General features: G+C 38.6%; 1 protein-coding gene across 8 annotated transcripts in view; it reads right to left on the minus strand.

Moving 5' to 3' along the window:
* LOC114875900 (putative polypeptide N-acetylgalactosaminyltransferase 9) overlaps positions 1-15,211 on the minus strand; it is a 183,463-nt gene that overhangs the window by 16,797 nt on the left and 151,455 nt on the right. For all 8 annotated transcript variants that reach the window (XM_029186731.2, XM_029186728.2, XM_029186730.2 and 5 more), the window contains 5 exons: positions 8,649-8,818; positions 6,055-6,368; positions 5,562-5,760; positions 4,926-5,095; positions 2,647-2,775 (listed from right to left, as the gene is read on the minus strand). In XM_029186731.2, the coding sequence (XP_029042564.2) occupies positions 2,647-2,775; positions 4,926-5,095; positions 5,562-5,760; positions 6,055-6,368; positions 8,649-8,818 (982 nt within the window). The remainder of the gene's footprint in view (positions 1-2,646; positions 2,776-4,925; positions 5,096-5,561; positions 5,761-6,054; positions 6,369-8,648; positions 8,819-15,211) is intronic.

Below are 15,211 nucleotides of genomic sequence, written 5' to 3' on the forward strand. Positions count from 1 at the left end.
GAGAACGCTGGTGTCAGCCGAGGGAGAAAGAAAAAATATGGCAAAACGCATTCCGTTTCGGTCGAACGGGGGTGAAAAGTGCGCAGGATATCCCGCGTGGGAGGGGAAAACGATTGATCGATACCATATCTATGGCACAGAGGCTGACACTTGATTCTTTTCCGATTCTACTCTGAAACGAGATAAAGGATATTGCTGTTTCTTTATATATTATTTCATTTCGTTTCTGATCGGAAGATCGATTCGAATTTAGTTTGATCGTATTATTTATCGAAATGGAACGACAACTAGACACGAAAGCTATAATTATTAATTAAATAAATAAATCAACGTCAAACTATCAAACGATCGTCGATATGGTTTATTTTGAAGATACGTAACATCATTTATTAAACAAGGAATTCTGATATCAAGAAACAAAGACAAATTCGGTACGACGCAAGTTCTCGGCAAGGTAATTTGAAGTTTCGAGGGAACATTACTCAGAACTGTTTCATTTTCCACGTTTGCTTTCGAAATGAGTTTTTAAGTTCAACGGAATAAGCACACGACCTTATTGCTGATGCAGCTGTGACGTGGCTGAAGATTGAAATAGAGAAATCCCGTTTAGCGAGGAGACGACAATTTTTTCCCAATCAAAAATCACAGTTATTACGATAGAGCATTTTCCATCGAACTTACCGCTCGTTAGGAGAAATTGTTGAGAAAATTTCCAGCTACCTCTGCTGTTAATTCCCGAGAAAATCGGTGAAATGAAACCAGGGAAGAAAGGACAGGGCAAAGCATGAAATATCCACGTTGCGTGACACTGCAATTTACGTGGAAGTAGGAAGCCTTTAATCCGCTGTTAGATACCGTAACTTTATCACAAATCTTCCGACATACATGAAGAAAGGGGCTCTTGAATTTCCAGGGTCCAAAGTAACGAAACAAGGGGACGATTTTCGTCGATAAACACACGCATACCTCCACTGTTATTTATTAATTTATTTTTAAACAACACCCGAATCACCACGTTGCACTTTCTCTAAATTGAACACTCTCACACTTTCAATCTTTTACCAAACTATTCCGTTCGAATGAAAAAGAAAAAAAAAATAGAAGGAAATGGGAAAGCGATCGTAAAATTGGTGGACAAAATAAATCGAAGAAAAATACGAGGAAGCCCGTTTACCGGTTCAATAACAACGGAACGCGCGAGGCGCGAGACACATCGATCAAATGCACCCTACACGGCTCGAGAATGTAATGACCCGTAGGAGAACTGCAGCCACGGGCCACGAGATTATCGACGACAAGCGCGACAAGCTCGACAATCATTTCGCAATTACGAATGCACCGAAACAGAGGGCGGAGGAGACGTGGCTCGGCATTGCAACACGACGGAAATAAATCGATCGTTGATTGATCGTTGCCGCCCATGAATCTTGCATAGAAACGAAATTAATGCACTGTCAATCGCGTGAACAGTAAAGCCAGCGATATCCGGGATTTCCATCCTCGACATTGAATCATTGATTTCGCCAATGTGTTCGAAATTAAAGTATAATAACAGAAGGCGGTGAACCACAGTGTTCCCTGAAAGAATAAAGAATCCTGGTCCGTAGGAAAAGCAATACTACTACGAAACCAATATACGCCAGTTAGTCTGTCTTTCAAGAATTTAATTTTTACGCAATGTTACGCAAAGGATACGGGGGAACAAACAGCCACCGGTGTTATAGCCTTCAGGGGCGAAGCTTTACTGGGAAATCGGAATGGAAACGGGGGCAATACACGCCAATACCCTTTTTCCAGAGGGGGAGGAACGTCTTCGCCCGGAGGGATGTTTGATTCGCCTCCATTATCTCCTGCGACTACCGCGATTTCGGTGCAGTAAGCCAAGAATTCAACAAGCCCGATCGAGACGAATCGATTTCCGATCGGATGTCGCTGCGAGCCTTTGCTCGTGAGCCGTGAGATTGCCTCGACCGCGGCTGCATGTTTCTCGATCGAAGCATTGTTTTCTAGGGTCGCAGCTCGTTGACATCAATCATTGTCTCCCGCCATCGACAATTGAACTTCCCCTGTCCGTATAGATACAGGCGGGCACGTGTGCGACAGACGCGTGTATCCAGAATGAAATACATGTTGATTTACGTAAACATCGTGGCTGGGAAACAAAATTTTCAATGGAATATAACGAAATCCGGCTTTTCGTTTCATGGTGACTTTTTTTTTATTCTGTTCGAGAGAAAGCTTTTTTTTCCCGGCGTGACAATTTGGTACTTGTTAACCGCGTTGATTGGCAACGTGGAGTGGTCCTGTACCGACGACACGCTTTGATAATTATTAACCGTCTTTAGATGATTATAACGATCCGAGTATATTGTGGGATTTTGTTCATTAAGCATTGGGTTTAATTAAATTTAATATAGACTCTTTCAGCGAACCGAAAATATAAATTAACTATTTTTATTTAGGTTCTTTTTTGACTGGAAAATTGAAAGAATTGTAAATAAAAAATTTGATAAATTATTACCAAAGGATAGCCTTCGAGTCTGATAACTGCACGTTGATGGATCAAAGTGGCGTCCTCCATCGATTCCGGATACATTTTTCACACCTGCGAACAAAAGAAACTACGAGACACCTGTACACCCTTACCTCGCCGGAAGCCACAGCTTCGCCAGGTATGAACAGTTCCGGGTAAACGTTGTCGAGATACCATTTGAACGACTTGCAGCCGAGCTTCTTCCTCAAGGTCTTTCGATCCGATACATCACCGTAGTTACCCTATAAATTGCGAACCATAAGTCTGGAAATTTTGCCTACGAAGGGTTGGCGGACTGACAGAGGAACGTCGTTTAAGGGAGCACAGATTTAAAGACAGGGAAGGGGATAAGAGATATAATCGTAAAAAGGGAGGACGGGGAGAGCAAGGAGGATATAAAGGACGAGGAGAAATATAAGAGACCCTTTATGGAGTCGGGTTTAGAGTATCAAAGTGGAACTATGGCAGCTTGTAAGGGGTAAAGAGACGATTTATATGGATGAAATCAAGTTTTGAGAAGGGGATGAAGTTGAATGTGTAGATTTATAAAGATTTCTTTTATTAATATAATTGCATTGGGATCAGTGGATTATTGATTATAGGGATAGTGGGCGATATGATTGATCTGTATCACTTAAAATCTAATATTACGTCCAATTTATGAAAATTTGGAAAATCAGAACCCTTCATAATGCTTAAATAATTATTTAAGACTGCTAAATAATAATTTGAAAGTCAGGGAATAGTGGTTTTCATTAAGAAAGGGAAAATGGTTGACCTGTACTACTTAAAATAAAGAAATGAAAGCTATTTACAGGAAATTCATGTAAAATTCTCATTAAACGTGAATTAAATTTACTTAAAACCATCAAGACGTTTTTTAAACTGAATTTTATACGAAATTATGCTCTCGTTTAGTATTTAATGTTTCTCTCATTCAGAGAAATAAATGTTATGAGGTATAGAAACTGAATTTCATCTGAAACAGCGTACTCATTTAACGTTTAATACTTCTCTCATTCACGGTTTCAAATTTTTTGTTTTATAGCACCGATAAAATCCATATTTCCCGCATTGAAAACGAAAGACTGAAGCACGTATCGTGATAAATTATACTCAAACGGTGAAACGTTTTCAATAGCTGTGAAACAGTTTTTAATGGCTCTTGTGTAAACCGCGGAGCTTATAAATAATCCTATCGCGCAAAACAATGACATAAAAAGTAGGAATTGTTGAAGAATGGTGTTCGAAAATTAACAAATTTTTACCTGAAGAACACCGTTATATTTTCCAATTACACAATTTTATAAAAATGAGAATAATAAGGAATTCAAAATGAAATTATTTCTTAAATCATCAAAGCTGAAACACAACTTTCAATTCATTTATCTCGACACTTTTTCAAAATTAAGTTATACGAGGACGTTTTCCACAAAGGATACTGAAAGGTGACACGAAGGATACTGCTTGTTCTATGCCCTTCGTAACTCAACGTGGCTGGAAACGATTTATTTTTATCCCATCATAGACTCGCTCGATCGGATCTTGCCACGAAGGGACAAGCTGCCAGGATAAAGGATAGATCGTTACGATGGAGAATAAAAGGAGCGTCTTCGAGGGACACGCCAGGACACGCGAGCGATCCTTAAGAGTGTTTGCCACGTTTATAGCCCCTTTTTACGACGCGTCTCTGGTCTACGCTACTCTCCATCATCGGGCGCGGTTATCGTCATCCCTTATCGTAACTATTCCTACCGATGCTCGAGCACACCCTGACGCGACCAATAAAACCGCACGCAAATGGAAAAACAAGTTTCCAAACGATTTCAACGTGTTCCCAAAATAGCAGGTTAATGACGCTGGAAGATACGACTGGAACAATACTGTTATTAACGACGTTACTCGCGAAGGTTTAAGTGGCCGCGTAATGAGGAGATTTAAAGCTGAAACTGCATGCAAACAGATACCTCTGCTCGCGGAATATTCACTCCAGTATTCGGAGAATAAATTCTACGTGAATAGACGACAAGAATTATTAGAAGAAATTGTTAAATCTGAAACTTTGCACGATAATTATAAAATAAAATATAAAAATAATATTTCTGCGTTATTAATGAGAACCAAGTATTCCCAAACATTCCTACACTCTCCCTTTAAAGAAAGCTTTCTCAATCATTCTCAATACACCCACGTACCACTCGACTTCCCCTACCTTCATTATTATTTTCAAGCTCCACGGATTTCTTGAGACGCGGCAGAATTTCAACGGTCCGGAATCGAACGAAGGCGAAAGGGAAAAAAGGAAAATCAAGATCGACGAGGTGGAGTTTGTAGAACGGGTCGGGTGCCGTGTCAAATGTAGAACTCAACCGGGTAAGTAGCAAGTGCTCACCTTGTCGTGACCTATCCTCTGGTAGTAGTACTTGGCGTACTCGTCCAGCCATACTTCGCTCAGCCGTATGCTGTTCCTCTTGAGCACGTTCACGCCGCTACGCCACTTGTACGGCGAACGTTTCCGGAAGATGTGGCCCACGTGTGAGCAAGGTACGATTTCCAGGGTGCCTGGAACCATCCACCAGTCGAATTTCATCGCGATCCGTAGAAGGAAACGGCTGATTGCGGCGAAACAAGTTTATTTCGAGGAAATGCAGCGTCGTACGATTTGGATGTACAAGCCTTTCGAGGATTTTATGGACGGAGGGTTTCGTGCAAAAATCTTCCGCGAGATGAAGAGAGGGAAATCGAGATGAGATATCGAGAGGAACTGCAGGTTTATTCGGGACGGATTCCGTGTTATGTTGATTGGATGGCTCGACTTCCTTCTCTGGTGATTATTATGCAAAGGAAATTGGAACATTTCGAAATTTTTTTTAAATTGCTGTCCCTGGGAATTGAGATTCCGCGAGATTTGTACCGTGGTCGTAAAATGTGGGGCGTTCTTTGATGTTGGTTAATTTAAAATCATGGAACCGGAAATTGAACTGTTTTTCTATTTTTGTAAATATTTTTTCCGCGGGATTGAACGTACCTCCGCACATCCAGGTTTTGAAAGAAAGCTCTAGATTTTCACCACCCCAAATATCGAAGCCACTGTCGTACGTGCCAAGGCGTTCGAAGAAAGCACGATCTATCGAGAAGAGGCCCCCGGCCATCGTTGGTGACCATACAGGCTCTGCGGGATTCTTGTGCCTCTTTTTCTCTCTTTCAGGAACCGCGTGCCAGTTGAACTGATGCAGAAATAAAGAAAAAAGTCTTGACAATTCGAGGATGAAATCGAGAAATCTTGAAATGCTTCTCGAATGGTCAAGATATCAGAAAAGATTTTCGTGGTACTTGGACAATCGTAAAAATAAACGATCCTTCTTTGGTCCTTTCGTGCAACATATCTGTTTAACTTATTTTTTTTTTTTTTTTGAATAAAAAGAAGTATTTTAAATTTGAGAAAGAAACTTATTCCAGAATTTCTTTTATATTTTAATACTTTAAAAGAAAAATAGAGTAATGGAAGGAACGTTCCTTACCTGCAGATTCCAATCAAAACCACCCACATTCACACCACCGGAATCTCTCCAGTGATATTCCAGAGTGGTGTCGTCGATAACATCGATCACTGGGCAGACGACCGTCGTTGGATCACGAGCTATTCGATCGAGAAGCGGTTCCAACCAACCCTCGGTACATTCGCAATGGCTGTCCAAATATGTTAGAACAGGTGCTTTTGCAGCTACAGCACCGAGCAAACGTGCTCTAATAAGACCCTCTCGTTTTTGTGCCCTAATGATCTGGACCTTAGGGTAGTTCATCATGTAGTCTTCCAATTGACGTTGGAGATGCGCTGTGAAACGTGGGATCCATTAAAATCAGTAAAGGACCATTATGTTTCTTCTGATAAATCCAATCGATTCAGCAATTAAATTCAATCATTTAATTTACTACCGGGGAACTGTTACAATTAGTAATTAGAAACTCGTGTACTCTATCAAAGTAATTCGATTACATTATTGTCGAATAATTTATTGGACATTTCATTCTACGTACGTTTTAATTGTAGAGATTTAGAGGCATGAAATTCAGATTTATGAGATATGATGAATTACAGTGTTAAGGTCCCGGCTGGGATAGCAATTAGCAGACATTCGTGATTTATTCTTCGTTAAAACGGCTTCACGAGAACCCTAACTCGCGAACCTTCGCTTTACCGAGCTTGCTTTAACTGCAGATAATATACAGGGATTTCAAGGACCAGGGCAGTTCGCGCCAGGCTAATGATTATTTCCGAGTTTATACCCGAAACGAATGAATTATTCAAACGAATTTGCTAACCAGAACCGGTCGAAATATTTCCACCTGTTCGTTTATCTTTATTCATTCTATCTGTCCTCGTATTTCCATTTAATATAGGAATTCATTAAAAAAGTGTAATCGAATATTTCGTATAATACTGAAAAACGCGTGCATCGCTCTCTCCCGTTTGGAGATTAAAAAGCTGACGTTTCACGTTATGCCCCGTGTCATTTTCAGTATGTTTAAACTTCATTTCATGCAATTACTGCACCTAACACGTAAATTCAAGGGAAATAAACGAGCAAACCACCTGTCGATTTCAGCTTGACTGAAAAAAGATTACTTTTTTTTAAATTGACAAACCTTTGTGTTTGCATACGAAATGCACGAGAAAATTAATTTTTCAATATTAATTTAATATCATTCTGAAACGTAATAAAGAAAACTAGAAGATGCATCTATACCTCAGCGCAGCCATTCATATATCAAGCCCTCAAGGAAGAATAAACTACTAACATCAGCTCTTATCATTCACTTTTCACATGGTCTGTAATATTTCTTTTCTTATCACTATTAAAAATTTCCACCGCGTTACAAGCTTGCCAAGTTCATTTTCAAACATCATAAAACATCGGATTATCCACTTTATCTCCTCGTAATTTATTTTGTAATTTAATCTTCTAATTCCCTCGTAATTTAATCTCCTAATTCTGGTTGATTATTCGTCAAATCTCAATGACAGAAGAAGGAAAAATAATCACGAATGAAAAGTGACAAAACTGCTTCGTCCTTCTGATAAAACAATCAGACAATTTTGTAATGTGTCCTGCATAGGGTTCGCTAACTATGTTTATGAGCCTCGCTTCCGGGTGGTAGCAAGGCTTATCTGGAAGCTTTTAAAGGGGCTTGCACGGGTTCCAAGGTATATCGTTTCCACCACGTTGCGCTTCCCTAACCCCCTGTCAAGGGTTAATCTCGCCAGCTTCTCCACCCCACGATTTTTACTTTCTTTCCCCATTGTTACATGTGGTTACCTTCCCTTATCCCCCTGCTTTCACCTCGAACACGATTTTACATCTCCGATGATAAGACACTTTTGTTCCTTCAAATACTTGCGATAAGAAGCTGCCACGAATAAGGTAATTTCTTTTTTTATTTAAAAAACGCTTCAGTATATTTGTATTATTAAATGTGAAGTAAAATAATCATTGCAATTATCATTTGAAAATTTCTATTAGGATTAACATGAATCAGCCTATCGAAATCTTTCGGGTATACCATTCAGGCTGAGCGATCTCGTTATACTGCGCTCACGAGAAATGGATCGCGATTAATCGATCTATCGTGAGACGACGGAACACTGACGATAACGAATCACCGAGCTGAATAGGGATATGCCTGCTCGACCGAACAAGTACCGCTACATAACGAACCGCAGTCTCTATTTGAGCCACGCCAACGTTCATCGGCTTTTCTACGATGAGCTAGACAAGTTTCTCCTGATTCAAAAGCTACTGAACGCTGCGCGCTTTCAACTTAACGCCGTGTTGCTATTTGTACGCGTTCGAACTACCGCTTTGATCCGTTTGTGACTGTTTCCTCTACTTTCATGGTAAACATAAATAGAAAATCAATAGTAATGAAAATGTTTGAATTCTAATAGTGCTGATTGTATGTTCAGAAATAAAATTAAGATGTAAAATTATATTCACTTAATTTATATTTCAATAAATAAAATTTTAATTTTAAATTCAAATAAATTTTTTTCATTCATATTTTTCATAATATTGATAAATTTTTTCAATATAAAATATTCTATTTATTTACTTACGCATGTCGGAGTAATCGTCGACCAAAATGATTTCCTGTATGAGGTGTTCCGGTGATCTATCTAATACAGAGTGAACTGTCCTCAATAATACTGACCAAGCCTCGTTATGGAAGCAGATGATCACTGCCGTGGGCGGAAGTTCGTTCAAGTACCTTCCAGGTTCTTTGCACCTGTAACAGAAAAGAAATTATGTAGGAGAGTTCCAAAGAATCACTTAAATCAATTAGGTTTTTGTTTCGATTAAACCATCCGCCATCGTTCGACATAAGTATTCCTATCAGCCATAAATTCGAATCAGTCGCGTTAATACCTTAATCCCATCATCGTTCGGAAAATACGGATTACAAGCATGAGATACCCATGGAACGATAGGAGGGGGTCAAAATACGATAATGCGATTAGAAGGCACTATGTTGGCAGGATAAACGATCGAAAGGTGTACACACAATTCTAAGGTCCCTGTAGGGCGAGATTCTAAAAGCTTTCGATTCAATATCAGTTAATAAACCTAATGTTGATAATAAGCCCTGTGAACAATAAAGTTCCTGGCCTCCGATCCTCGCGTGCACCAGCGTACTTATTTCCTTCAATATGTGCACTCGAGAAAATAAATTTGTTGCTTAAACTACCTTCTTGATTTATAATTATTATTTAAATAATTGTAGAATTAGCAGGGAATATATACAGAGAGAAAATAATATAGCATTTGGTATTATTTGCTCGTTCACAGTAGTAACGCTAATGATAAGTCAGACTGTGTCTGACCATGCGTTGATACGTACTACTGAATCCTGAAATTCTAGTAAAAGCAGAAAGTTTCTCAGTCACGTTTTCACAAAATTCTAATCTATACTAACTATTCTAAAACTTTCTTCATTTATTACGAAATTTAACAACAATAATACGTAATATCTGTTAATATTTAGTACCTCGTATTTCATGCTTTATAATTCAAATGCAACGTATGTTACTACATTTCATTTTTAATTCTTTATTCAAAAATGTCAGACACCGTTGCTCTACTTTCTTGTTTTCTATTAAGAACCTCCTATTTCCATACATAATTTAATTAACGCTCCGCGAAATTCCAGCACGCACCGGAATCAGCAGCAATCTTGTATTTTATACCGGGTTACTTCTCCTCTGCAGACGTTCACGAAAATCTCCATAAAATTACATTAGCATGCTCACGGGCAGAAATTACATTGCAGTAAACAGGGAACAGAAGCGTCGGCAAGATATCCCATCCCGTTAAATTTCATAAGACACGAGACAGGCGGCCGGTAATCGAGTTCCGAAAGCAAAATCTCGTTCGTCGTTGTAAAAGAGAGAAAGAGAGAGAAAAAATTGCAATCTGAAAGAGGCAACTTCATCTGCCCCCTGCCTGGTCGACATTCAACGCGAGCTTAACAACATTAATCCACAATCACAGAGTTGAAATTCCTCGAGAGATTCGACGGTGAACCTCTTCGAAAGTCCTGCTGGCAACGGTCGCTCTTTAATTTTCCACCGTGCCGGCGTGAAAATCGCAAGAATTTTTCTTTAAAAAACTGGCTCCTAGCCGAACCAAGCTAGTACGCTCGATCGAGCTTTTACAACGTGAGAAACGAGATTGCGATACAATCCGAGGACAGAAAGGCGTTCGTTATTTTTCTAAAATAAACTTGCATTTTATGATTTTGGAACGTTTGGAGATTTTATTCTGCCTCTCAAAAATAACACCTCTGACGACCCCGCAATAAAAATAGCTCTTGAGTTGACATAGGAATGTCAGCTTCTTGTAAGAATGTCGGTCGTTTGTCTGGCGGAAAACGTTAGTAATTTATTATCGCGAAAGGACCGAGACTGGGCAGCCATTGAAACTTTTATAAGCATGTGTCGTGTGGAATTAAAAATCGAATCGTATTTTCAGATGAGAGCATTATACGTGTGCGTTGTATTTCGAGAAAGAGATCAATTCCAGGTCTGATTGAATTAGTTTAAAAATAAACTTAAATTTGAAATTGAAACTCTCTAAATGTGTTTTTATATGTTTTAAGAATTGGAATTCAAACGTTGCTATTTTAAATATCATAATTCATTAGATAACCAGATATAATCGAAGGAACGAGTAATAAATATTAGCCAGAGCTAATACACTTTCAGCATCCTATATTTTCTCGAATTGCAACGACACGGTTGGCTGAATCGCATTGATTAAAATCAATAAAATCTCACCGGGTTTCAATGAATTGTCACCGGAAAACACAATCTGATAGAGCAATTTATTGCCCGTTTATTGCGTCCTCGCAACGTGTCACAGATATTTGCGAGCGATGCAATTTTTAACAGTCTGACGAGTACAACTTCAGCTTTTAACCTTTGCACTTCAAGTGTCAAATTAATTGGTATCGACAGTTTTGGATTTCTACCTAAATTAAATTATAATTGAATTGTGCTCAATTTCTTCTCAAATATTCTAAGTTAACCGATATTGTTAGCTCTGATTTCTGTCTACGATTACTGCAATTTTCAACTTTACCACCGAAGTTTCATCTTGAACCTTTTCCACTTAAGTGCCAATCTAATTGGCTTCGAAAGTTTTAACTCTCTGTTTGACGTGCTAACTCAGCTGAGCAATAAAGTATTGATTGAAATTGTTAGTGATAAAACTGTACTGAAGTTAAATTAATCTGAAATAATTTTTAAGAATAAAGAAAAAAGTCTTTGTTATGAATATATCCATTCTAGCCAAATATGTGAATTACATGAGATACACTTTCCAATTTTTACAGAATCCACGTTTCCTTCAAATAAAATCAGAATCAGCTTTTAAAATTGATTCCCCTGTTCACATCTGCTTGCATCTCGGGAAAATCGTTCTGCTTGCTCATGATCTGAATTTCTGATGTTGCTACAATCAGCTAAAGTAAAACCCACCTTCGAAAAGATTTTATCTGTAAGATTTAACACGGTACATAATACATTCCCCTGTCCCGAATAAATTTTCAAACATATTCTTTACTACGTGCTCCAGTTTAAATGCCGTGCAATACGAAATATTAGGAGGTAGATGTATAAATATTAATAACACGGTCTTCGATTTTCTATTATTCATCCTGTAAATATTTAACGTTGCGGTAAATGTAACAAAAAAATTCAGGCAGCTGTTAAATTGATCGGGTGATACGGTAAAGTTCACGCGAAAATGCTAATAAATATTTTAAGTTCTTTGTCTGAATGTTTTCTCGCGTGTTTTTCGGCTATCGCTTATTTTGTAGAACCAGCGGAGACATAAATATCACAGAGAGCCTTGCAGTGCTTGTAAAGATAATGTTTTAAGGGCTTCATATTTTATTTTCGAGATCCGAGTCCCATCTGTGGGCAGACATTTAATACTTCGAAATATATCGTTGAACCTGCTATACTATACATTATAGTGAGCTTCATAATTAAAACAGTAATCAAATATGCAGTAGCGAAATATTGACTCCTTGTTCCTAGAGCTGCATAAATTTAATAAGAAATTTATTATGAGTTTCTCTTTAATTAATTTATTTTAAACTCATAGTACCCAAAGTTTCACAAACTTTCCCAATAGTCTATTATCCATCAAACCTGTTAAGAAATTGTTAATTGATCTAAGAATCGATTTCTCTTTTAATTTGAGATAGAAAAAAGGATTTTAAACTCATAGTACTCAAAGTTTCACAAACTTTCCAAACTATTATCCATCAAACCTCTCAACAAATTGTTAATTGATTCAAGAATCGATTTCTCTTTTATTTTGAGACAGAAACAAAGATTTTAAACTCATAGTACTCAAAGTTTTACGATCTTTCCAAAGTATTATCCATCAAAGCTCTCAACAAATTGCTAATTGATCCAAGAATCGATTTCAAATCGATTGACAACGGTACCAACGACGAAGAAGACCCTCGTTACTCATCTCCAGAATTGTCACTGTACAGAACGTAGCTAACATAATTGTCGGCATCTCTAGACAATGGTGTTCGTTAGCCGGCACGAAACTATTGCTAGAGACAGTGCACAGTTTGTCGAAGACGCTGCCAGGGCCTCGTGGAAGCTGGTATTACTTCCTGTCTGGAACTGGTCCAAGTTTCGAGCTGCTTATTGGAAGACCGTCTCTCGACTGTGTCTCTCTTTTCTCTTCGACGAGTCCTACCACCCTCTGCTGTCCCTTTTCTCTTTCTTCTTCTTTTGCTAACGTCATTTCAACGACATCGAACAGCCATCGAGGTCGGACGGTTTTCTGGAACCGCAGCAGATTTCCGACTAATGGACCTTGAGCAACAGACACACGCCGACATCGACCTCCTCTCTACCGTGCACGTCAACCGGAATCTTTGAACGAAACTTCAGCTTCCTGGGACGCAGACACGTTTATGTGATCGAGGAAATTTCGACCCGAGTCCTGGAACCCTCTGTCTTTTGATGTGGCGAACGATCGTGATTGACGTGTCTCGATGCTCGTAATTTTCCGATTAATTTTAAAATTTAATTAACTTTAGAGTTTGCATACAGCTTTCGAGTAGAATAAATTTTCAAAAGTATTATGAATACAAAAGAGAAAGGTGTAATATATTCTCAAGAGACCAGGAAACACAAGAAAATTGTACACCCACGTAACGTTACTATTTCCCTGACCACTGCATCCTCCACCCCCAGCTACCCTCTCACACGTCGCCACGAATTAATTGGTACTGGTCCGTGATTAGTAGGTCCCACGGAATTACCACGATGCCCAGCCATGATTAATATGCCAGGGTTGCCAACTTTCGTACGAAAGATTAATAATGAACAATGAGAGAGAGGGACTGAAAAGGGACGAACAAGGGCAGTTGGAATAGAAGTTTTAATACGGCGACGAGGGTATGTCTCTATGGAATAAATTCCTCTATTTTCACGTATTTTCTATATGTCAGATGCACCAGTTTTTGAAATTCTGCGGAAGAGTTTAGATCGAGCTACGAATTATTGATGTTTTGTTCAAAAATATTTTGTTTGAATAGATATTTTATTATAGATTTAACCTAGCTTAATTTAAATTTAATATAATACAGCATTCAGTATTCTGCATTTAATGAAGTGAATATTTTTCCAGAGATAATAAAATAAAATATACGATAACTTTAATAAATTTATATTTTTTCGATGCATATAAATGGTTGAAAATTATGGGAAAATCGTTTGCCTAATGCATTCGAAATTACGCGGTGGCTGGCATTCAATATATCCCCCGTAAATTCCAAAGGAAACGAGAACCATTTGCGGAAGACAGCTTAAGAAGTAATTAACGCCATTTTATGGAGAAGAAGAAAAGGAACAGCTCTGGAATTAGAATGTGGAATATAATGAAACGACCACGATACGAATTCCGGACGAGCTCTGCCAAGAATTCGACACGTTCTGACCTTAATTACACGAACGAGAAAGCGCGCAAAAAATGTTGAAATTGGAATTAAAATTAACAAATTGCTTAAACAATCAGTAGAATCATTGATACAATTAATCTTTAACAACAACGAGGTTGAAATAAATTAAATTTGGACGAATTTACTTCCGAAAACAGCACGAATTTTGACTCAATGAAATCTGAAAGATAACAGAAGGTATCTAGGAATAATAAACTAAGTCCTAAGACCCTAAGGACATCCTCCCCAGTGTCTTGTTACTGATCGCTGATCCATGCAAGCGGTTCACTGTTACCAAAACTTCCGTAATCCGCTTCGTACACTCTGCTTTGTCCAGCTTTCAACAATAAACCCTGTCTCGCGGGCATCGCTATGTCGTTTATGCACTTCCGTTTCGGTCTGTATTAAACTCGATCATGCATGCGGCCGCGCGTTTAAGTGCGCTGATGAATTTCGCACTACACATATACACACATGTGTATATATATATAGGTCGTCGTTCGTTGCAATTCACCCCGCGAATTACGAGCTGGTCACTGTTTATGATTAATACGATGCTTCTGGCTGGAAACACGCGTCGTTCGGCCGCGACGGCATAATCCATACGTTAATTAAACGACGCCGCGGGTTCCACACCGGATGTGGAACGTCATCGGCCGAAGAACGACGAACGTTCGGAACGCGGAATTATTTACTCGGCCTGCGTGCGTTACGCCGTCGGCTAATCACTGGATATCACGCTTTGCAAACTCTGTACACCGTGCATCGAATACCACGCTGTATAACTAACTTGTTATATACATATGCGAGTAAAGAAATAGGAAATTCGGGATTTGTTCAGTGAAAATGATGAATTCCTTTGAATAAGAGGAGAGTAGAACTGTTAGAATGGAATTAGTGGAGAATGTGAGTGAAAGAGGCTATTTCCTTCTTGTGTTTTGAATAACAATCATTCATTTTGTATTAAAAATATTGATAAGATGATTATATAGTCACATTCTGTGAACTTTAAGATTTAAATTGATATGCCACAAGTGTCATTTCAAGATAATTTTATGTCATAAACTTGTATGGGAATGTATACGTTCCAAAATCGGTCATTGTTAGCTGTAGCCGCTGGTCAGCCATTTTGTATTCAAAATGTTTATA

Source organism: Osmia bicornis, chromosome 14 (assembly GCF_907164935.1).
Source record: "Osmia bicornis bicornis chromosome 14, iOsmBic2.1, whole genome shotgun sequence".
Taxonomy (NCBI): Eukaryota; Metazoa; Arthropoda; class Insecta; order Hymenoptera; family Megachilidae; genus Osmia; species Osmia bicornis.